Here is a 25,240-nt window from a genome sequence, read left to right as displayed (position 1 = left end):
TGCAAGTCACTGAACCAGTGACAAATTTTTGTTGTTGTGTAAAGCTGCTTATCGTCATGTGTTTGAAGAGCCAACACATTCTATGCCTTCTCAGACCTTGATGATAATAAAAGTAATGTGACCAAATATTCCCTTGAAAAAAGAACAAAGTTGTCACGTTTTATGGGGGACGTAGCCATTTTCGTATATTGGTTTAATTGGAAAATATAACCACATCTGGGGTTTGCTTTTCCTTCACATTTCAACGATTAGACCCACAGTTCCTCCCAATATTTCCAAACTAGGGCAAGTCGCTGGCTTATCTGTGGGGACATAAAGCAGGAGTTGACCCCAGGTCTCAGGTCAACAACAGAGTAGCTCCTCCCGGTCCAGCCAGGTGCATGTGTGGCTTCTGTCTCCCTACTGACAAACAAAGGGAGAAAAGTCCTGGCAACTGCTGGTAAGTGCATATCCGTTGTGTGTACAAGGCTGGTGAATGTGTTGGGAGTCGGAGGAATAAACAGCTGAAACTGTTACCTCAAAGAGTGGACAGCTAGTGAGATTAACACTACATCACCCACAACAGACAGACAACTGTGTGGCAGCTGCTTCAAGCAGCACATGGAGCTGTAAGCCTAAGTAAGTGGGCTTTCATTCAGGTATTACGGTAACACACGGTCACACTCAGCAATTGAAGCCGAGCCAAAAATGCAATTTTCCTGGATATATCAGCACGAACTGATCTGAAGAAAGCAACAAAAAAAGCACATAACTATTTACTCCTCTCAGTACAGTAAGGCTTCAAAAGGAGAAAGCTACTGGGGCCTCTGTGAAGGGTAAAGAAATGGGCCACTAAGGCCAGTTTGCCAGAAAAAGCATTAAATCTTGGTGGAAAAATGTAGACTCACATGTCTTAACAAAGGTCCTTGGTATGATCTAAAAAACATGGTGACAAACTATGTACTTTATAGGCTGCTAAAGAAAACCAGCTGATTAATTACTTGCCTGAACTCCAACTAAGACAAAAAGTTGTCTCCAAGGAACTGACCCAAAGGAAAGTCACCACCATGCAACAGCAGCTTGAGAACATAACTCTCCTTATTAATTTTTGTTAAGTCTGACTGCTGGTATATTAAAAATTAAAGAACAAAGCAGAGCAATTTCATATAAACTCGTGTCACGGCGAGACAGCATCATTATTTCTACCAACCTGATCTTTAAATACAGCGATGCACCCTCCCAGCAAACACCAGCTACAACAACATTTTAATCTTTATAATGCAATAATTTTCCCAGTGTCCCAAATATCAACTGTAGTGATTCCTATACACAGTATGTCCCTGCTACAATTACCCAGCTCTCAGAAAATGAGAACATCAAAAGGCAACTACCCACAGCAAACTAGTGCCCACTCATGGAATGGCAGACCATAAAAAAAGTACTTAAAAGAGATTCACATGGTCAATTTCAAACAGATTCCTTGCAGATTGACTACAGGAGAGGCAAGTGGGAAGGAGGAGGAAACGAAGGAGGAAGGACCTAGGAGGAGCACAAGATGGAGAGACTAAATTAGCAAGCTGTGTGTTTTTGTGGTCTTGGCAATGGGGAGATCCCAAAGGAGAGCTAATGACTGTAGTGGTATCTGGCATGGGGGCCAAGTTTCCTTTACTGTTTTAAAGTCGCCTCCAGTCCATAGCCACCAAGTCATGACCAACATATGCTGAGCTCTCGTGCAATTATACGATTATCAAGGTCGTTCCTCCCGCTTATTTCCATTATATGCTGCTGAGCAGATTTTACAGACATTTTGTCCTTCTGGATCTTCTGAAGAAAGGAAAGTCTGTAGAGTCCAGCCTCTAAGGACGCTTAGAGGGCCAGAAAAAACCCCAGACTTATAAGACTAATAAAAAATTCATTTACATAATGCGTAGTGTATCCAATCATCAGGTTTTATGTATTACTAACTACATTTTAAGTCCCAGGAAGGACAAGATTATAAAAGGATGATCTGACAGCAAATTTTTATGACATTACCTACATTTCATTGAGGTCAAGTAAATAAATAAACTGTTAAAGCCCAGAAAATAAAGATATATAACAGATATACAGGCCCCATGCAGGCACAACAGTGGGGCAAAGGTAACAGTTGTAGCTGACCTCTCATCCGTAAGAGCCCTAAACAACAGAAAGGAGTGGCAAGACTTTTATTGTCCCAGCATGAGAAAAGGAGGCAGAGCCACTTCAGCTTGATGGATGGGTTCCAACTGGGAAAGTGAGGCTGGGGATAAAGACTTGTATCCCGCCATAAAACTCTGCGGCTCTTGGTCCTCACACACCTAGTAACTTCTGTGTTTAAGTGTGGAATAACAAGAAAACTACACTATCTGAGTGATTCATACAGGCTAGACAGGTTGCAACACCTTCATTAAGGAAAATGTATACAAGGCTGCAGTGCTCGGATCTCAATCCCTTAATGTACTGGAAAGCAGTCGAGGTGATGTGGTGAAGTATTGTGTGTGTGTCTGTGGAAAGAAAGTCACCGTTTCCCCTTTTATTTTACCACCGGCTGTTGAGTGAAACAATCCCATCAGACAAAGGATGATAGAGCACAATAGATGGAGCTATGAGACATCTACCGTGCACACTGTAGACAGTTTGAACCAGACTTCTGAGGCAAGCCCTCAGGTGCTAAAGCAGGTCTAGGCTGGTAGGTGTAGTATAAGCATAAATGGTCAACCTGCTATTTCAAGACACATCTTTGGAGAAGGCCATTGCACGTACAAGTAAACAATGTATTGGTGAGACTGACTCATGATTAGTCATTTTGGAAAGGCCCGATGCAAGCTTCCAAAGTGAAACATCTGTTATGACACAACGGTCACATTGCATCTCCAGTCAAATCAAAGATAGAAAGAAAGAAGGTATCCTGCTCTGATCTCACAGTTAGAGATGTAGCAATGGCTGCATGATTTACGTCTATGGCGCGCTGTGTCACCAGTGACCTACAATGCGTGAGATCATATAGCTGTCATTTTTTCCCCACACCATCTTTTACCAAAACTGGAAAACTCCCCGCACAGAGGACAAGTACAGGAAGAGCTTTATAGTTCAAGTGTACATCTTAAGTTTTTCCTCAAGTACCATTCTAGTTATGGCAACAGTGTTTACAGATAACTAGAAATGAAGCACTGGTTTGTTTTTTTTATAGGTCAAATGGAAAAAGTGATTTTTTTTTCTCCCACCATCAGTTTTGTATATTTGCCAAGAGCACACTTAAGATTTAGCTTTCTCTTCTGTTCTCTTCAGCTCACTTAACTCACTTCGGTTATCACATTCTCAATCTTTAACTAGAAGGCCATCTGTGAAGGGTACTTCATAAAGCTTAGTCAGGAATGAATTTATAAACTCTGAATGTAGCTTTAGTGTCTTGGTGTTTGGGGTATCTGATTCCTGGATCCTAGCTGTTTTTCTTCCAGATTTTACACATACCTGAATCCTTCTTGCTCCCCTTGCCTCCATCTCTGTTCTTCTTCAGCACCGCCTTGAACATGGCAAGATTCCTGGAATCCTTTCTGCAGAGCCCCTGGGGTTAAAGCAAATAAAAATATTCATTAACCCACAGTCACAGCAGGATAACTGAGATGCATCCATTGTCAGTCTAACAAAACAGAGGCCGTTTTCTGTATTCACGTGCAAATAAGAAAACAGATTAAACACACGAGGCCTTTTTTGTTGTTTTTAGTCAAGAAATGTGCCAAATGTGTCCTCAAGCTTGGAACACAGCAATGGCAAAACAGTGTACTGTATATCTGCATTTCTATCTGTTTAGCTGGCACTCGCCCGGGAGTGTTCCCACAGTACTCCCACTCCTGCAGGTCATCAGTGGAGGGGAGCATGGAAAGAATGCTCTAATATTTAAACAGAAAGGGACAAGTTCTGTTATCTTGTTATGCAGGAAAACAGTCGGTCGAATGCCCTGAATTCCACATGCAATCGACGCTACGGGGCTGCACTTGGGTGTTTACAACTGATATCCATGGTTCCTCCCAACCCTGTGTTCATTTTGAAACCTTAGAGTTAAACGGTATAACATGAACTCAAGGTCTGGCCTGGATGTTCTTGCTTACTTTGGGATTATTTATAGTCTTTACGTAGCTGGACAGCAGTAAAAACATTCATAACACAGCGTTGCCTAGAACAGTTAATTGTGTGGGATTTTTGGTTACCATCCCTCTGAACACATTACAGGCTCCTACAGTACTGTATTAATAGCAGCAGAGCAATCTTTCCAATGAAGAGAAAAGAATGGTTTCAACCAAATAAGGATATGCCATGTGCAAACAAAACATAGTTCTTAACCCAGAGGCCAGGCTTCACAAATCTAGGTCCTCTTACTGCTCATTGAAAGAGGCTTCTGAATCACCCTTTCCCCCTGTATACACCATTTTTTTTATTTTGTTTTTTAAAATCCTTTACCTTTTTATACCCAAAACCAAACCTTAACAAGAAATGCACCTGATTTGTCACAGTATAAGACATGTGCGCACTGCTTTTATGTGTAGAGGTAGAGAATATTGCAGTTCATGACATCACAGTGCAAAATTAAGAGCAGTTGGTAGTTGCTGTGTGGGAGCTCGCTGCTCATCGCCACAGTAACAATAAACACTACGCAGGTGAACCCAAAGGAAATGAGAAACGCCCTCTTAAAACTCTAAAAGCCAACATGACAAATTCCTTCCACCCCCCCCATCACACACAAACACACACACACAAAGTCAGCACCCAGTGAGAGAATGAGGTTCACCCCTTCAGGCATCATATACAGTTCATCATTCCTAATTCTGAGCTATGCGTCTATCAGCTGTTTGCATCAGGTGCGGAGTTACAATGTACATATTACTTGAAAGAAAGCCAACCATGTGTCATCACTGTCGTAATGACAGGTTAACAAGAGCACAATGATGACAGCATTATTAAAAGTCCATGAGCATTTTAGCTCCGGGAATGGAAAACGTAGAAAGATTGCTGCATGCAGTGTAATGGAGAGTGATTCGAGACACTGGCATAGATACACTCTAGCCAACAGAACACAACTATGACACAAGGTTGCAATAGCCACAAGTGGTAACGGAACCAGATCTGGTAAACTAAAGTACAAACACTGCTTTGTTTAAACTCTCCAAAGCATCAAAAATGAAAAACCTTAAAATGATATCGGTGCCAATTAGATTTACACCCACTGGCCAGTTCACATGTTCATTGATAAATGTGGGCAGGTAATCGTCCAATCATGAGGCAAGAACTCGATGAATTGACTTGCTGCCATGAAACTGATACAAACTGTAAATACAGTCAAGATGACCATATTTACTGGGAAGTTCAAACTGAGCACCATTGGATGAAAGGTGATTTAAGTGACATGATATCAGTGCCAGATGGAGTGGAGTGAGTATTTCAGACACTGCTCATCTACTGGGATTTTTTCCACAAAAACACTGAAAAAAAACAAAGAAGCAGTTCTCTGGGAGAAAAATGCCTTACTGATGTCGAAGGTTAAAGGAGAAAGGGACAAAAAGCTTTGAGCTAATAGGAAGGCAACAGTAACTCAACTAACCAGTCTTTACAACTAAGCTATGCAGAAGAGCATAGCTCTGCACAACACTTCAAACCCTGAAGCAGCAGAAGTCCACATCGTAAAGCAAATGTTCAGCTAAGAACACTGAAACTGAGGCTACAATTCACACATATTCACAAGAATTCAACAACATAAGAGAGTGAAAATATTGCCTTGTCTGATTAGTCTCAATTTCCAGTGCAGCATTCAGATGGTAGAGTCAGAATTTGGCAACAAGAAAGCGCGGATCCATCCCGCCTTGTATCAACAGCTCGGGCTGCTGCTGGTGTTGGTGTTGGTGTTGGCCCTGGTTAGGAGTAGGGGGGTAAATGAATATTGTTACTGACCATGCTCATCCCTTTAAGACCACACTGTGCCCATGTTCTGAAGGCTGCTTCAAACAGGAAAGCACATCATGTCACAAAGCTCTAATTATCTCCAAATGTTTTCTTGAACATGACAATGAGTTCACTGGACTCAAATAGCCTCCACAGACAGCAGAGTTCAATCCAATAGAGCACCTTTAGGATGCGGTGGAACAGGAGATTCTCATCATGGATGTGCAGCAACTGTGCTCTACTATCACTATGCCATGAAAAGTTAAGCCTACTCTGAAGGCCCAACCTAGCACTAATGGGATGTACCCACTAAAGTGACCGGTGAATACACTGTGATAGATCAAAATCTTAAAAGCAGACAAACAAAAAAGTAGGATGATTTTCATAACAAACTAAGTGTCTTCATTAAGTCTTCTGGATAATCACGAACAACATTTTGTGTTAATGCCGCCTAAGCCTTGCATTGTTTTTATTGGCAGTGGTTGTGGGGAATCCTGAAAAAGGTTAATGAAATCAAAGCTTAATCCCCACGACAGCAGAAGTATTTCGATCAGCATAGCAGGGCTATAACTTTGACATTTGTAAGACAGTCCCCTCAGAGAAGGAGCACGAACCGCATGGTACGCAGAGCGATGGGAATCAATACTCTTTAAGCCTTCAAGGTCTGGTCCATCCCAGTGCACAAAGCTGTGTTTGTATATTAGCATGGCCCCTTACTAGGGGCCTCTCAAAATTAAAACAGAGCAGTGCAAGTCCCATCAAGGCTCGAGGGTCTTTGCAGAAACACACTTGGTAAATGTGAAATATTCACATTTACCCAGTGAAAAAGCAGTTAATTTGCTGCTTCTCTTGTTTATTTGAGGCAAATTGTCATAAAGTTCCAACAGACCATCTAAAGGGATACACACAAAAGACCTCATCATGATTTTCCCACTGCTAGCATTTTAACCAGACATACATGTCAGCACGAAGACCTTCACATGAGAGCTGTCTGTTACTCTGTAAAAGCTCAAGGCAAAAATAAAACTGACTCCAATCTGTGGTATAATGTCAAGGCAGCTTCCTTTTTAGAAAAAAAGAAATTGGAGCCTGGGTGGGTTAAAAGGAGCCTCGGGTTATCCATATATTTGTTTTCCAGGTCATTCCCAATGTGACACCGTTCAAATCCAGACAGGTTACGAAACAGGAAAGATCCACACCTGCACAATGCCGACGTGACATGTGGTTAATGGGGCCAGCTCGCTATACCATAGTCATCTGAGAAGATGCCTATATAGAGAACAGAAAGGGGATTGTTTGTCCTGATTACATCTGGTGGGGGAGCATTTAACAAACACTGATGCTGGTGAGTTAGCCTGCTTTGCACTTTATTAAGTGGCAAACAATAGAGAGTGCACCCTCAAGCTCAGATGAGCTTCCAGCATTGGAGCAAACAGCTATTTTCCACCCCATGCGTTCATCTCTTTCCTGTTGATATGCCCTGCCAGCTCTCTTCATCAACTGATTCTACATGAGTGACTGCTCTCAGTTTTCCACCCTGTTGTCATAGCAACATGGAAATTCTCACTCTGGGCTGACCTTCAAGCTGGTTTATCAAACAAGCTAGCCTAGAAGCAAACTAGTGAGACTTCAAAATTCTCGTGTGAAATCCATAATTATCTCTTTTATTTGCTGTCCATTCGCTGGGTGCAGGAAACAGGCCTAGCCTGGCCTGTGAGTTCAAGGGTCCATAAACAATGGGGCAAGTTAGCTAACAAACCTTTGAAAGAGGAAGTGCTGGAAGTAGGTAGGGAGGAAAGCGTAGTCTGAGTGTCAGCCACTGTAAACAAAAGGTTGTTATTCACACTAATGCAAGTGGAAGAGAAATAACAAAAGAACAGATATTTTTATGGCACTTCTCTACCGGTTTGACTCAAGTGTTTCCTGCTCAGCCTTTTCCCTGCACCAGCCTATAGGAAGCAGGCCTTCATCTTGTAATTAGGGGGAAATACCTTGAAATATTAATGGACGACTTAAACATTGCGATTAACCCACAAAACAATTACACAGGTGATCATATGGTCTGCCATCTAGGTTTTTCTAAGCTAAAGGTGATAATATTTGGAGAAGAAAATGGAGTACTAAGCACATACTAGCATGCCTTGTTAGCCTGATGGTCTGTACCATTAAGCATAAATGAGCACATGTAATTTGTGAGATTATAGCATTAAAAATGCTCCAAAAGATACCAAATACATGGTCAAAACCATCTAGTTCAGCGACTCGAAATAGCATAAATGGTGTCTAGCAGACAAGTAGGGCCAAAACTGCCATGGATTAAGGATTACTGTCATTATAATAGCTGAGTTATTTAAAGAAAAAGTCACCCCTTTGACAGCTTTTAGTAGTAAACCACTAAATAGATTTAAAAAGTTAAAGTTTCAAAAAAATGCTTACTGTTCTAAGGTTGAACATTTTCACCAGGACATCTATAGCAACTGCCTCACTATTGGACCCAGGCTCAAGTGGATATTCAAGGAACTACAGTTTAGGACACTCCTGTATTGGTGCCACCTTTCAGCCCCAAAAGTGGTCTACTTTTTAGGTTATCGTCTACTTTTCTATCTGTAAAAGTCACCGCATCACACTGCTTTACACAAAAACTATTCTAAGCTAATCAAAGTTATGTCTCTGTAATGGGCATGTGGTATCAAACAACTTACAAATGTCAACAAATCAGTATGCATGTATGCATCTTGGTACTCTGAAAGCCAGCATGACAAATGAGTATTCAAAAATAATGAGAAACCCAAAGAGGCGACATCATTTGTGCCAAACAAGTTATGTGAGAAAAGAAAGAGCAGAAGCAAAACCAACGAGTGCACTCTGGTGACCATTTGATTCAAAGGTCTACATAGTCTGAATGAATCATGTGTACAAGTTGCAGCAGCCTTAAGGATACAGCAGTGTCAAAGAAATGGACTAGAAATCAAACCTGCTACCTCTCTGTAGCTGAAATGGACTTAAATGCTCTCATGTTCCTGTTATCAGAGCTAATGTTCAAGTTTCTGTAGTCAAGAAATGCCTTTAAGCATCAGAAAAAGCAGTGGTTTATAGTATCATCTTTCCGATGCATAAACTTTCCCAGAACACAAAGAAGCCTTTGAAGAACTCGGCAACATGCATTTCTACAGGAAATCAAGGACTACATTTCTAATAATAATAATAGGGCAAAGTAATACCATCACATCAACTACTACATGGCTTGTAAGTAATATCATGTGGCTTGATCATTTGAGCAAATTTAACAAATATCATGGGAAAACGTTTCAAAACTGAACGATGAGAAAAAAGGTCAGTACTCCTTTGTTTGTTTACTTTGAGCCAGTAGAAAATCATCATTTCATCAAAGGCTGTGGCAAATCCACGGTTCGAGCTCGGGGCAAAATAAGCTCGGTTCTTATTGAGGATGACGAGCCAAATGGCTTAGTGCAAAACTTAAAAAGATAACAAATCTGATCTACTTGTAAGACTGGCATGGGAAGCTTCAAAATAGAAGAAATTAATTCCCAACAGGCAAAAAAAAAAAAAACTAGCAGAAGCAAAACTTGATCTATTACAGCAGCTGAAGCAACCATTCATTAACAGAAAGTCCAGGTGCATTCTAGGCTTCAAACTCAAGAGCGTGTTTTACCCCCTTTTGTCCTTTTGTCTATCACCTGAGATTATATAATGCCAATAATCAGTGTTTAACTGACTTTAGCATCAGTCAATAAGTAGGACAGTTAGTAAGAATAGAGTAAAAACAGTGCCTTTTGTGTTCGGTTATACCCCTAATCCCTGTGTCAGCAGTGAAAATGAGTAAACCTATTTGGTTTTATCCATGAACCATTGATCTAGAAGCGTTAAGGCATGTTTAATGGGCTAGTGAGTACTCTGAATATAGAGTTACATTTCGGGGTCTGGAAACTAAACCTGGCGTGGGAATGTCAGAATAAGGCAAGACCGTGCAGTGAATTTGCATAAAACAGCACTAATTTAGATAAACAGATCACTAGGTACTATGAATTTATGAATGAGCTGGCAAGATTAAACCACCTCCGATGTAACTCCACACTAAGTAACAATGTTGCGTCAATTTCCATCCTCATGTCTTGTTATCAATTATGACTAAACTCTCTTATCACTCTGATACTAAATTGCTGCAGCAGTCAAGTGGAAATAAAAATCTGCAGTAAAAATAAATAAAGCCAAATCGTTGCTACTCAGACTAAGTTTGGTATTCACTTCTGTGAGAGACTGGTATTTGAGTAAGAGTAAAACATTAACAAGCAGTGTGCAAAGTCTACAGGAAGTCCACGCAACACATCTCTATTAAGGTTTTATCAATCAGTGAGTCACATAAAGAATTATAGCAAGGCGCCAGTGCACCAAAAAAAAAAAGCATTACAAATGATAGATCTTCACCACTGTGTTTGTACTTTTGTATTTCCATTCATTTTTCACATAAAAGTAATAATGAACAAACAAATATCAATAAACACTTTTCACACATACTTGAGACAGGTTACCATTCAGTAAGTTGGCTTTATGGCTCCAACATGACGAGGTTTTTCCGTTGTGCGTTTTAGCAAAGACGGGTAAACGCTGACATCTCACTGATCCAAATAAGATTTGTTTTCCTAAGTCCTTGTTATGACAGGAATACAATTGGTCTGGGTACAAAACATTTGCACACAGCAGCTCTTTGTTGACGACTGGCTCATCGGTTTGTGGGAACCCAAACACTTCCATACTTCCAAACATAACCAATGTATTTATGTAGACCAGAAGAACATAAAAGCAAGTGGAAAACGGCACACGTTCCACAATGGCGACATATGGCCACAGTAAAACTGTTAACAAACCATCGAGTTTGGCTTTGCCTGCTTTCTTCGTCTACAGCAACCTTCACGGGTGCTTGCTGCAGACTAGTCCAGCCCACTCTACAATGAAGGAGAGCAACAAGCCGCACACAGATGACAGTACAACTCACACAACTATGTGCAATTTGCAGACACCAGTCACACATGCAAAGGAGATATTGCACACAGGTCATCGCACATTCCTCCCACAGACTCTAAACTAGTGTCAACTAAATAATCATCAAATTCATTTGAAATACAAATAAAGTGAATACTCCAAATAGTGTGTTGTGCTGTTTTTACACATGTTCTTTTGGTTTATATATATATATGACCCTCTCTCTCTTTATCACAGCATCTCTGGGGTTTTCAAAATAGCTTGAAAAATGTAAATCAGTAACAGCTGGTACTAAGAAGCACCTCCAAACAATCACGTGATTTAGACACACACAGCCTAACCACATGCTCAGATATGGGAAAACATACACACTATACTCACTCTCACACCTGGACTTTCAACCTATACTGCAGGAAACGCTGGGCATTTTTTATGGCTATTAAATTCTGCAAATGTCAACAGCATTACTGAAATACAAGACAAACTCCAAATAAATGGCTGTGATTCTGCAGTGTTTTATTAGATGACCCGAGGGGAAATGTGGCAATTAAATGGTAAGGAAAGTAATTTGATACACAAGCTGCCATACCCTTTATGAAACTTGAGCTAATGCAATTACACAGCTTTGCCACTTTGCCAAAAGGTGTGTACATAATCTGTTGTCCCAGCAGTGAGAACGCGACAGAATATTTCCTGATGGTGATGTTATGTTGTGTCTATGACACATGCACATCTTTTAAGGAGTAAACACAAAATAGGCTGGTATAATACTCTTGCAGGTTCTTATGATAACTTCAACAGAGCGTTTACCCCACAGGGTGGCACGAAACTCCATAACAGCCTGTAACAATTTGTGCTTTGTTCAGGTTCCAAGAGCTCAAGGGGGTAACCGTTTCTGCTTTATGTCATTATGTCACAACATGCCCTAAAACCACTTTAATGGCTTTGAGATGCAAAAGTGTCTCGCATGTGTTTTCTGTAAATTCCACACACAATGCGCGTCATAATCTTCCTCTTGATATATAATGCAGAGGGGATTCCTTCCTTGAAAGTTTCCACATTCATCAGACACAAACCGTCGTTAAGCTTTCCAAACGTAGATGAAAATCATATGGCTACTGTCACAAAATCCTGCAATTGGCCTTCGCTTTGCAACTGCAAACAAGCCGACTGGAAGCTGTCCAGCAGTTTGAGTGACAGCTTTGGCACGTCTTAACACACCAAACCAAAACAGACAAGTATGTTTAACAGGTTAGGGATAAAGTAATCTCTAAAATCAGATATCTGCATATGAAGATGCTGATTCTGAAAGCAAGACACAAGATTATCGCTACAGGAAACATTCTGATTTGCACTGATAGTAAATCTGTGCAATCACATTTCAGAAGGTTTTGGTAGCATGCAAGTAAATCATGTGAGGGAAGAGCTAAAGAGATAATATGTTGCAATTAATCATGACAACGGATGGAGTTTCATGGAGAGTTGTATGTAACACAGTAGCACTCTCAAACTTTTTGCTAATGTAGTTACAAAATACTGCACTCCCGTAAGGCTACACACAAGCTACTGTGCAGTAAGACTTGGTTACCCTTACTCACACCAGATTTTTACACCAAGGCTTTCAGAACCCATCCGGTAGGCTCACATACGGAGTCCTGAACCCTACAAGCCGCTAAAAATCTGGCTTTCCTGTTGGAACCATGGACTGGGTCCTTTCAATAGGACAAAACCATTATCCTTATTATCAGCACCAGCTCAGTGTGTGCTGTCTGTCAGGTCACTGGCTCCAGTAACCTTCCCTCCTCAGCCATAACAATACGACTCTGATGCCAGCATCTGTTATAAGCCAACTGGCTGAGGACCATGGGAACCAGGCTCTGCAGAGAGTGGGAAGCAAACTCTTGAGGGACTTTCAATAAGATGACTGCCCTGCAATTCAAACACCTCATAACAGACAATTGGGGTAGTTCTAGCCTTGGCACAGAGGCATGCAAATCCTCTCTAATGGTTTCATAATCAGCGTAAAATTGCCTGAAATTATGTTGGAAAGTTAATACAGAGCATATTCCCGTTAACTGACCATCAGCATGATTGTCAGCAGCAAAGCCTGTCCCACCTGTTGAGTCTGAAATGGGGGGGGGGAAAAATCAACACTAGAGAGGCAAAGTGCCCTCAGAGCTAAAATGAAACAAGCAGCTGAGTGGAGGAAATAGCAAATGTTGTGGCAGCTTCTTTCAAGGCTGAATGCCTGAAGGCTTTAAGGTTATGAAGATTTTATCGGAGACAGTGATCAGAGAGCATGTTGAATCTATGACTTCACATGCGATCGACGATCAAAGCTTCATCCTGACATTTACAAGCAATTTCCGAGGAGGTGAAAACAAAAACTGGAACTTTGATTTTCAAAGCACCTGGCTTAGTTACAGGAGGATTCCTCCACTGGAAATATGCTGAAAGCAGCAGAACTCATATCCAGCCAGTGGTCAAACTTCAATGACTCAATTTATGTGGGTGGAAAAGATTACAGTCCTTTAGCCTTAGGCCTACAGCTATATCTGGATTTGGTTTTGCTTTCAAAACCACCACATCCAATCAGAAAATACAGAGCATTAGCATCAAACAAGACCACACAGTCATAAGAAAAGTAATGACCTTTCTGGAATCATCTGTGTCCTAATAAGCAGGACAATACAATTATCACCGTTCTTCCCGAGCAAGCTGATAACAGACACTAACCACTATATGAAACTTTCAGACATGCAGTCTAAAAAATAAACACAATCCACTGAACAGTGATATGAGTTGATCTTATCACTGGAAATCTCTATGAATAGAACCCTGAATTCAAGTGTTCCTCCTCCCTCCATCTTTTTTTAATGCCCATGAGCCTTTTCCTCTAAAAGGGGAAAATAACGTTGACTGTGCATAAGATGATGCGCTGTATTTTATTGCTCACAGTCTTTACACAACACACCGATGGCCACATCTGGTCCATAGCTACCCTCACCTCACTTCTTATCGGATTACTGGTGATTAAGTAATTTAGGTCACTTCAATACTGTGTAGCATGCGAATCTGCACCAATTAAATCTTAAATTCCAAATATTTATTTTCATTTCACATTTTATCGACTATACAGAAACTCTGCAATGGTCTTTCTTCACCTTCAATGAATAGTCCAACTCTGAAATGAGTTTTTCCCAGTTATTCTGACACACATATGGGCAGTTGGATGATTTTCCCCAGTGGATGAATTTTATCTGCTGTATCCCATTAATTCTGCAGTCCTTACATCTAGTTTCCCATTCCTTATATATTTGCATGACTGACTTTAAGGATTATTATACCAGGGATCCACCCATATATCAACTGAACACACCATGTGGTGTGGACCAAGGCCATCCCATCCCTGACTCATACTGTATTTCATTCAAAGCCTTAGAATGACACCAGAAAAGTTTAAAATGCTTAGACATGATAAAACCTGCCTGGAAAGTGATGCTTTTCCTACCTTTCTATAATTCTCTTCACACGAAAACAGGAATAAACAACAACTACTACTTACTGAAAACTGTGCTCAGAATTTTGCAATGCAGAGGTTTTTGTAGATGAGGCCATTTTAAAAATTATTGCCATCGACTAATCGATTAAATGGCCACCTCGACGTGTTTATGAAACAAATCTTTTTAATTACTTTGATTAAAGTTACTTCAGTTACTTTAAAGTTGCTTCCTTTGATTTTAACATCCAAATGAATGGAAACTTTACCTGCTAAAAAAAAAAGCGATTTTTTTAACCCACTAACCGAACAACTTCCCTTAAAGTTGACCTAATTTAGCATCTCAGTAACGTAAAGTAAAAGCAGCAGAGAAACCAACTCGAACAAAGAGGCTGGATGTGTGTGTGCAACTGAAAATAAAAATCCCAATGACTGCTGTCAGTCCCGTTGGTTTTGAAGACTGCTCAATGGGCATGTCCCGACATTCCTCCCAACAAACTGCCACTAAAACTCTCACGCTTTAACACTACTTCTCCCAACTGGTGAACAAACTAACAACAACAACGACCACACAAACGATCTGTGAATACGCTTTAAATCTTACCTGATAAATGTCATGGATATTAAAGTCCTAAAAGTTTCACCAGCACTCTGAGCGTATCTCCACACGAGTTCAGTCCCCACTTGCTCCACCAAGGTAGGCTACGGGACGTCGGACTCCTCCTTCTCTCGCATGAGGTCATCTGTGGGAAGGATCAGCAGCGGAGAACAAACCAGATCTACCCCTCCTTCCTCCTCCCTCCTCCTCCGCTTCTTTTCTTCTGCTCTCATGCTGTGTGCATGCCTCATGGACATGACAGGATGCTAGAGATACAAGCTGCAAGCATTTAGTTTAAGGAGTGTGAAATTCTCTAAAACTTCAAATTTTTCTTTTTCTGGATGCTCCCTTCAGAGGTCGCCACAGCGGATCATATGCCTCCATCTCACCCTATCAATTGGGTCCTCTTCTGTCACACCAAACTTTTGCATATCCTCTTTCTCTAGATACACGCTCCTCCTGCCAAGCAGCTCTATCTTCAATATCCTTTGTCTACTATATCCACCATCCCTCCTCTGCACATGCCCAAACCATCTTCTGCCTCTCTAACTTTGTCTTAAAAGTCTTAAAAGCACCTTCTTAGTCAGCTGGATGCAGGTTTTTCCCATCCTTATAAAGAGTACAGTTGCACAATGCCAAAATTAGCACCACTGCCTAACACTGAGGCCCGAGCTCAGTTTAATGATTGGTTGGAGAAACTTGCAGTCTTGGATGGGAGGTGAATCCAGAGGAAGTGAATCAGCTGTCTGTGTTTTCTTCCAGAAGCCTTCTGGGAATATGTAGAAAGAAGAGAACTGAAAATGAAACTTTAAGGTGCTTAAGTGAAATTAAATCGTGTGATGAAGTTGGAAACATAGAGAGGGTAGCGAATGGACCTTGGACTGAGATTAGTTTTCCATACAAAGGTATTTGTGTTCCAAAATCTGCCGAAGCTCTTTCCACATTGCCAGGAATAAATCTGTTGTAGAATATTGAAGAATCCATTATTTATTTAGGTGGACCAAAAGTTGCAGAACCTAAAATGCTGCAATCAAGCCAAAAGTGTCCAGTGAATATCAGCTGAAGCTTGCCTCGCTGTCCACAACATTTTGCTCAATCACTGTTACTGTGTATAGCTATTGTATTCTTACAAGCTACGCTTTAGACATCTTCAGGGTGGTCTTTTCTTTTTCATATAATTGGAAGAAAAGCAATAATAGGATGCTTTGGTCTATGTTGTATACAGTCTTTAACAGTTTCTGACAATTTTATATACTAATATATATATTACTATATTAACATACTTACTTGTTTCAGATCCTAAATTGAGTTTTACTCTGCACTGATAACTGATTGCAGCTATGTGCTACTTTGCAGATGTCGATTTTACATGTGAACATTAAACTGTCTGTAAAATATATGCATGGCCTCATTAATCCTTCCAAGAACATAAAGAGTAACATGGCACCAGATGGACTGGCTGCTGCACCAACACACTGCTTTGCATTAATGCTTTCTGGTCATCCTTTTTCAGCAACAATCTTCACTCTGGGCACATGTAGGCAATTTAAAATCTCCAAACTTTCATAGTCAACTGATAGCTAAATACATTAAATTGCCAGTTGTCTCACTGTTTGCAAACTTAGCAAGTAGGCTGTGTAATTTCCTCCTCGACGATGTGCATTAGAAGGAGGGAAGTTGAAAGATGAGTCAGAGCTTTTATGTAAATGAAGTCTAATTGGTTTAGGTCTGTATTAGTGGCTGCTGAAAGCAGGATGTTGCTCATTAGCTTTGTGCATACTGCTGAATCATAGTTTGACCATAAACCTGTTGACTTTAACATTTTAATGTTACAGCTTGATCGAAATGCTAGTTTTACATATAGTAATAAATATAAAGTATTTCATGAACTACAGCACATGTGTCAAATTAGGTTACTGGATCATTGCAATTAGATCCGGAGTAGGGTTTTCCACATGGTTTGATTCAGTTCGGTGCGGCAAATGAAGTTCGTAGTGCACCTTAGTCTATGGTGACCTCATGAGGTAACATTGGTTTATGCAGCTTGTTCTGAGGGAAAATCTTAATGTCAGTGTAATCTTGCAAAAGTTTTTTTTTTTTAACTCCAATTCTTTATCGTTAACAGCAAGAATATAAAGCGATATGATGATGATTGTTCTACATTGTGCTGAGGTGACAAGAGTCTGCTGTGAAAAAGGCATAATCAGAAATCTTAGTTTTGGTGGAAAACGGAGTCTTACATAAAAAATCTTTACATTGTGATATTTCCTGCATTTTGCACTAAAAAATACTTTGTGTGTATTATTATCCTGCAGTTATGATGATATATTTTGTGAAGGAACATGGACAGTGGCACTCATATTTCTTCCAGTAAAAAAAGAAAGATAAAACACCTATTTTCCGAGTTTGTTTTTTGTTGTTGTTGTTGATGCTCTCGGGTGAAACTGGTTCAGCAACTGAATGAGTGAAAGTCTTCAGTGGTTATGAGTTCACGATTCCCTTGGAAACTGCTGTAATGTGCAGATTCCAATAAGACCTGAAAAATAGACTCAGACTTCATCTGATGCACTGAGCATTTCTTCTCCACTCATCTCGTTGCACTCCCCCTGTGTTTAAACACCACTGCAGCATGTCATTCAAATGTTGTCTTCTCCCCCCGCTAGACTGCGTTTTGTCCCGTCACCCTCCAACCAGTCACGGCAGATGGCTGCCCCTCCATGGGCCTGGTTCTGCTGGAGGTTTCTTCCTGTTTAAAGGGATTTTTTCCTTCCCACCGTCACAAAGTGGGTCACTTGATTGCCGTTTACTCCAGAACATTGTAAGGATTTTGCCTTAGAGGACAAAGCACCAGGTGACTTTTGTGATTTTGCACTATAGAAATAAACCTGCATGGAACTGAAAATATCTAGCAACAAATACATCAATTAAGTCATTTTGGTTTTCTGACATGAATCCACACAAATTTCTGTCATTCTTGTGTGTGCTCAGCATGCAGTACTCTGGCTGAGAGAGATTTCTTTACAGTTTTTATTTTATCCAATCTGTTTCAAACTCCTGTTTGACCATCTGTCTCTTGCAGCTCATCCTGAGGAGCAGAAAGTGGAAAGCAGATTAGTTTGTTTTCTTCAGCTTTCTCTTTCTCTCCATCTACCTTGTGTAACATGGCACCTGCAGTTTGAGTTTACTAGCCTGCATTCAAGAGGCATCCCTGAAAATGATTAAAACTCAGTAGTCACAGCACCTGTCTGGTTCATCTTGCACAGAGGTGACCTGTAGCACAGCCTTGACACTAAAAACAATAACACTTCTGCAATCCCTTTTGACTTTCACTTTCCAGACACGTGGAGGTTTTTCTGGTTTCTGCAATTTATCCAACATATTAAAAGAAAGAAAAATGGTCAAGATATAGATTATGGACAGGCTCTGAATGGAATTGGGGGCAAAACGTTCTAAAGCAAAGATCAGCTCCGTGAATCCTACAAGACCAAGCGAGCTTTTATGGAAGAGTTTTCTTTTTCCTTTCATCCATCTCACTGTTTAACTATGACTCACTGCACACACATATTGGGATAATTAAAATAGTTTGGCTACATAGAGGGTGGACTTGCTGGAACATTACGATATCAAGGTTCAGTCACTACATGAAAGAGGCCAGATGGATAAAAGTAAGCATATATTATAAGTAAAAAGTAAGTAAATAATTATAAATAAGCATATATATTGCATAGATGCACGCATCTTAGAGATTGACTTCATCCATGACCACAGTCTGGTTTATTAAAGTTACAAATGGCCATTTGCTGCCCCCTTGTGGCCATTTTAGAGTGTATGAACAGAAAACAGTTCCAAGAAATAAACAGAGACATAACACAGTGATGGCTTGCAGTCCCCTTTTTTTTAATAAATCTAATACAATTGCCATGCAATACAAAGTGAAGATTCCCCTTAAAAGCACCCCCATATACTTCCCTCAGTAACTTAACCCCTCCCTTCAAACATACTCATACCCACCAAATGGTTTTGTTTTCCAATCAGATGACAAATACAAATATAGAATTCTACTATAATGCCAGAAAAGATGCATTAAGTGCTGGTTTATAGTATTCACATACAAGCATGGCCCCAAAGAGCTTTTTTTTTTTCTTCCTTCTAAGTAAACAAAGCTTGAAAGCTTTCACTCTATCAACACTTTACAGGCAACCTGTCAGTCTCAGTCTCCTCACGTGCCTAACACTTCACATTGGTGTTTAACGGCTGACTAAACATGGTTCCCTCTAGGGCACGCCCGAAGAAGTTCAATACTTCCTCGGCTGCTGGATGAAAACGACCCGAGGGGAGTGCAACTTCTCCACCGCGGGGCGCACCTTACTGTGCCTCACGCTCACAGGTGTTTCTGGGAAGTCGTGGCTCAGCTGCAAAACATCAGGAAGGAGGTTTATTATCCACAATACTTTGAAGCACTGCAAATAACCCAGTTGGCTCGGAAAGGAATTAACTGGCTTTTTTAAGAGTTAACGCTTTGTTTACCTTGTCAAGGGTTCCTGTTAGAAGTATGCCAACTTGTTGCATCCTGTTGGGGGTGGCAAGGGACCTGCTGCACAGGTTTTAAAACAGAGTTATACTCAGCTTTAAAGCAAAGTTAGTGACCTATATGATGGAAATCCTGCTGGGCATTCTTATTTGTTAAATTTGTTTTCAGCTCAAGCACATTTACTGCACAGTGTGAGCATACCTGATTTTATCAGACTTCTTGGTGTCCTTTTCTGGAGTTGCATGGGTGGGATTCTCTTCCATGCCTTTCTTGGCCACCCGTTTACCCCCGGCCTTTACTAGTGATGCAAAAGAGGAAAGAAACAAAAAACAATCTGTGTCAAAGCAGTGTTTTACAGCGCATTTCATGCAACTTAGAGGAGTGGAAAGTGAAAACCACAAAGGTTTTCAACTTTTTTCTCCCACCTTGTGCACTTGCAGTTCAAGCTTATGAACACTAGCATTCATTCAAAACCCTGTAGTCACTTCCCTGTCCGCTCATTGTGCACAGAGGTGACCTATAGTTCTAAAAACTATCAAACATTCTGTACTTTCTTAAAACCTGGACACATGATAGTTTCTGCAGCCTGTCCAACATAATAATGAAATAAAATTAATGTGCCAGAAACTGCACAAATCACACTTTTTTGTGGACATCAAAATGTCAAATACCATGTTTAACTTTGAGACCTGACATTATTGATTCAAAATTTAAACATGGCGTCCAAAAAAATAAAATAAAAATACATATATGATAATGGTGCAAAAGTTCGTACAAACGAAAGTATCACGAGTATCACAATATTTTGCTTGTCAGATCTTCTTAGTAAACAGATGAGTGACACCGCTTCAAGCTGCAGCTGTTAATGCAAAGTTAACTATTGTTCCGCAGCTTTGCACGAAAAGCAGTGCACGGTGCACCTAACAGGCCTCCCTTCAAACAAAAGCATGCCGATGACGCTTCTTGCACTTTAGTACTCCAATGCCACAGCAGCCAGTCAGCTCCAGCTATCGCACTTTTGCATACTGCGTGTCAAATTAACGGCAAAAGTTACGTTACTTTGGTAAAAAACCTGCAGTGGGGTCGACTCGCTCTGAACGACTCTGTAACTGGGTCGAGGAATGGAAAAACAACAACAACTCTCAAGCTTTAATAAAGTTTTAAAAGATAAATAAATAAAAGAGCAGGCAGCTATCAGAGAGACACGGCTTACCTGCCGGAGGGTGTCCAGCTTTCAGCTGAGGAGCCTCCTTCGCTTTGGGGAGTTGTTGCACCATTTTTTGAAAACTTTGCGCAGTGAAAGCACCAAACTGTCCTCGACGCCCACTCCGCTGTTTTTATTCTCTACAACAGAGATGACGTCCCGCGAGGCTACAGGAAGTTTGCGGCCAGCGAAACGCCTCTTTGTTTTCTTTTTCTCTACCCGCTGACAGTTTACCGAGAAAATGAAACTGTACACTAACTGTTTGCGGTTTGCAGCACGATTTAGCTGCAGCTGATTTATGTTACTGTTACTTGATCTTATTTTGAAAATCTTTTCACAAAACTCCAAGATTGGCAACAAATCGAGTTTTAACTACGCTTAAACTATTTCCAAGTATGACAGCCCACAGACACAACCCCCCAGAGGAAGTTTTCGATTGCACGAATATTTTCAATGAAGAAGAAAATAACACTGTGTCACTTTTAAGGCAGATATTTTTTCATCACGTTAGACTCTTTTATCCAGCATGAGGATCCAAAGTAAACAGTTATGTGCCACCATGTTTAAAGCTGAAGCACAGACAAGACTGTCAGATCTTTGCATGTGTATCTAACTGATTTCAGTTGTGGAGGGGAGTTGAGACTTAAAAGTTTATTGTTGACACACTAATGTTTCTTTATGTTTAATGGAGAAGGTAAGACTGACTGCAGGTAAGCTGTGTCATCCCTACAAGCAGAAAAGTGACAGAAAACACACTGGGAAGTATACCTGAATGGACATTAAATACACATGTTAGAGCACATAGATACCTGCACAGATTATTGAGCTGAGCCATTGTCCATTGTAATGTCTGCTGTGATAGACGTCACAGGTTACAGGTAATACATTTCAGTCTACCCATAACCTGAATGATCTGTGCCTTTAATGCCAGGTTCTTCCAATCTGTGACTTTGCTAAGTTCTGTGCGTGTACAGCAGTTTCCTTGAATATACAGGTTTGAGGCTTCACAGCTTGCATATGCATGAACTATGGGGGCATTAATGCTGAAAAATGCGTGTGTTGTTGCCTTCCCGGGTATGCACAAGCTGCAGGCTAACTGTCAGCTGGCTTGTGTTAATTTAACTGAAATGTTGGTAATGTGCAGCACAGTGCCAAGCTGCTTGAAACGCGTGGGCCTTAAGGTGGACCAGCTTTGTTTTGTTCTGAAAGAAAAAGAAAAGTTCGAGACTTCATTATTTTTCAGTTTTTGTATATTTTCTTGCTTATATTTTGTGCATAGAAAAGGGTGCCCTAACATATTTTTCTTACCAATTACAATGAGACTGTTTATTGCAGTTCTGCTGCATGTTTTATTTTTTGCCATCTAAATATAACAAAGGTTGCTGCTGTGTTGGTAAATGTAAGTTATATTTATAGCTGTTGTTTTGTTTCTTAACTCCTACCTTTATTCTGCGTGCCAAAAGGCTCCAGAAGAAGGAAAAGCTGCTGATGTGCTTAGTTTCCTTTTCCTGTTTGTGCAGTTGGCAAGCTGCAGTTTATTGTATTTTAACTTGAATCTTCTTTAGTTTTAGTTTAATTAGAACGGTGGCTGCGCGTTTGGTCGGGTCTGGCTTTTTCTTCCTTTCTTGACAGTATTTTTTTTCTTGTTTGTGCTCAAAGTGGTTTATTGGTGCTTAAAATAAAGTCTTAATGCAAAAAAATAAACCAAAAAAACCTCACAGGCACAACTGGAAACACATAATTCTTCCTCATCCCAGCTGAACCCCATCGCCTTTTAGTTATAAGAACCTTCACTGTAGATGAAACAAGGAAAACAAGTAGATCATATCAAGAAGTACAAACAAATCAGTTCCAGTAGTTAAGTATACAACATACCAAGAATAAAATGCATTTACTATGTAGTGCAAAACTGCAGTATCAATGCATTCATTCTTAAAAAATAATTGTCATATAGCATCACATTTCTTAGCACACTTTCTTGCATAAAGCAAAGCTCCTGTAAATAATATATAAGTGTATTAAAAAGACTGGAGGTAAATTTTCCTTTTGTTTAGGAAGTCATTAAGCTAAAAGATCGAAAAACTCTCATATTTAATTTGCCTGGCAGCTGGCATGTAAGCGCTATCTTGGGGGAGGTCTCTCATTACCGCACTTAATAGTTTTGTGAATATTTCTGGAGTGTATGAAACTTAAATATTGTTTTAGACTAATGTAAACATCTGGCTTGTTTGTTGGCTGATGATGTGACTTGTAACTTATGGGTTCAACATGCAGCGTTAAACCTATTTAGCCTCCTAAGCAGTGTATGTGCTATATAAGTAGTTCTCTAAACTTCAGCTGGTTCTTCAAGTCTTCCTCCCAGTCAGAAGATCCAAAATGAGTTTAAAAAGGAATAAAGTATCCAGAGAGACCTGAGATTAAGTTTCCGAGTAGAATTCAAAAGAGTTTAGGGAAATGAGTGCTTTAGCATTACTCCATCAATCAATATGAAAGTATAATGAGGTTGTTTTTTTTTGCAACACACCAGACTCTGGATCTAAATTTACTGTTATAAAAAGCTGACTTCTCCTTATGTAGATATAGATCAATATAGATCAAGACTGAGTGAAAAGTGTTCATATGAACTGCATTCAGATCTTTAAATAATGCTTCACAATGATATTTGGAGTGTATGTGGATATAGGCTGAGTTTGGGAGGGGAGTTTAAGCAGATCAGATTAGTTCTCCATCTCTAGGGGCTGTGCCATGAAATCCCTGCAAATGATGCTCATATGACATTAGCAGCTTTTTAAAAAGTCCTTAAAGTTATGGGAGACAGTCCTGGCTTGTAGCTGTGCCCTTACGTGCATTTAAAAGCAGATTGCGCATTGATTTCAGCTGTATTTATTCTTCCTCCTGATAAATTCAGTAAGCTCTAACATTCTGAATTTTGTTTCAGGAGAAACTGCAGTGAGGGGAAAATTAAGTGTATGAAGTCATATGTGACCCAGATTATTAGGTACTTTAATTTGTGTGCATATACTTTGAGGGGTAATTAATTAAATGCAATCAGTGGCTGGCTGGGATAATCTCACTGCTTTGTAAATTAAGTCCATTTCACAATATTTTGGCAAAGCAGTTTAGCAGACTAAGGCTCCTGGGACTATGCCAGGAAAACTGGATGTAAGTGTCTTTTGTAGGCCTAAGCCAATTAATGGTTGGCATAAAAGTATGTATTCCCTTAATGCCAGCTTTACTATAAGCAGCAAAGTCCATAGAGTTGCATCTACTTTAGAAAAAAAAAAAGGCCCGTCTCATCTGGAAGTGTAGCTGGTTTCTGAAAGTGGAGGCTGGTGGGGAAGAGGAATATGAGTAAAAATCAAATTCTTTGATGAGCTGAAAAAGAGAGATAACCCCACTCCAACCCATCAAATACCTTCTGGGCATGAAACAAAATTAATTATGAGATCTAAAGGATTTTAAATTGCTTTTGTATGCAAATAAAAAAAAAGATGAATATAGATGAACTTGAACATCTTAGTTTGTCTACAAGTATATAAAGCTGTTCAGTCTGGTGATTATAACACGCTGTGTTGGTGTTGTTCTTTTAAAAAACTTTGAGTTTGCCAAACTTTTAGCAGTGTGTTTATTCAAATCATTTTAGGCCTAAAGATCTCAAACTTGAGCAACTCTATTTCATCTTTTAAGTAGTACTGGCCCCGATCCACAGGAAATTGAACCCTGTCTGTATTCCAGCTCCATATTTGTTTTTATTTTATTTTTTATTATTGACCTCTACTTGAGTAGTTTTGAATGAGTCACAATTCAAAAACAATTTTTGCTGATCTCATATTGAGGCTCGGTGCCTTGGAAACAAGAGCTGATTAGTTTATCCCAATCCATTTTTTTAAAATAGTGTATGTATATTGGATGGGAAGGAGTACATGTCTGTAATATTGTCAGGTTTTTACTTATATTTTACACTGATACATGGCCCACAGTAGCACATTTTAATTTCCTGACACAGTGAATAACTGCTGCTATCCTTCTGTCACAAATCATCCCTGACACTCGTCATCATTTTGCAGAGTTTGTAGCCTGACAGAAAATCATCCTGAAATCTTTCATCTTAAATACATTTACACAACACGTCGCTCATATTCAACATCGATATTTGAAAAACATTTTAAAACAAGGTTTTTTTTCTCCACCCCAAGAGCACGGTTTGTCAGCTGAGGTGTAAGCACCAAGTCTGCTACTGATCAGTGTTGGTTGCTGTGCTCCAGGGTGCCGCACAGCCTTTATAAAACACAGGTGGTTTAAGGCTTGCTACTCATGTCTGTGTAAATACACAAAATATGCTTCCCAGGCAGGATATAGGATATTACAACCAGAGCAGAAAGGGTTTGATCTCCTTTGGATCTATTCATTCACTCTCTTTGCACACGTGGACAAAATGTCAGTAAACTGGAGATGCAAAGAAACTCTCACACACTG

General features: G+C 40.0%; 2 protein-coding genes across 9 annotated transcripts in view; both read right to left on the bottom strand.

Annotated features, from left to right (window-relative positions):
• Positions 1-15,211, bottom strand: part of tanc1b (tetratricopeptide repeat, ankyrin repeat and coiled-coil containing 1b) — a 119,624-nt gene extending 104,413 nt beyond the window's left edge. For 3 of the 7 annotated variants that reach the window (XM_019352506.2, XM_005452989.4, XM_019352507.2), the window contains exons 1-2: positions 15,036-15,208; positions 3,469-3,562 (exon numbers count right to left, since the gene is read on the bottom strand). In XM_019352506.2, coding sequence (XP_019208051.1) covers positions 3,469-3,529 — 61 coding nt within the window. In that variant the 5' untranslated portion in view covers positions 3,530-3,562; positions 15,036-15,208. Of the gene's footprint in view, positions 1-3,468; positions 3,563-15,035 lie in introns of all 7 variants that reach the window. The other 4 variants (XM_019352505.2, XM_025904011.1, XM_019352504.2 and 1 more) reach the window with 3 other exon arrangements.
• A 3,709-nt stretch (positions 15,212-18,920) lies between these two features.
• dap1b (death associated protein 1b) lies at positions 18,921-20,938 on the bottom strand. Of its 2 annotated transcripts, none has more exons than XM_003447336.3 (4): positions 20,774-20,938; positions 19,762-19,858; positions 19,557-19,620; positions 18,921-19,441 (listed from the first exon to the last, which is right to left on the bottom strand). In XM_003447336.3, exons 1-4 carry the CDS (start codon positions 20,835-20,837, stop codon positions 19,325-19,327), a joined length of 342 nt encoding a protein of 113 aa, XP_003447384.1. In that variant the 5' UTR covers positions 20,838-20,938; the 3' UTR covers positions 18,921-19,324. The 2 variants fall into 2 exon arrangements, with proteins under 2 accessions (XP_003447384.1, XP_005453048.1); XM_005452991.4 differs by having other exon boundaries at positions 19,557-19,623; positions 20,774-20,929.
• Positions 20,939-25,240: the final 4,302 nt, after the last annotated feature.

The sequence above is a fragment of the Oreochromis niloticus genome, linkage group LG16 (genome assembly GCF_001858045.2).
Source record: "Oreochromis niloticus isolate F11D_XX linkage group LG16, O_niloticus_UMD_NMBU, whole genome shotgun sequence".
In the NCBI taxonomy this organism is placed as follows: domain Eukaryota; kingdom Metazoa; phylum Chordata; class Actinopteri; order Cichliformes; family Cichlidae; genus Oreochromis; species Oreochromis niloticus.
This window is presented reverse-complemented; position numbering and strand designations above follow the sequence as displayed.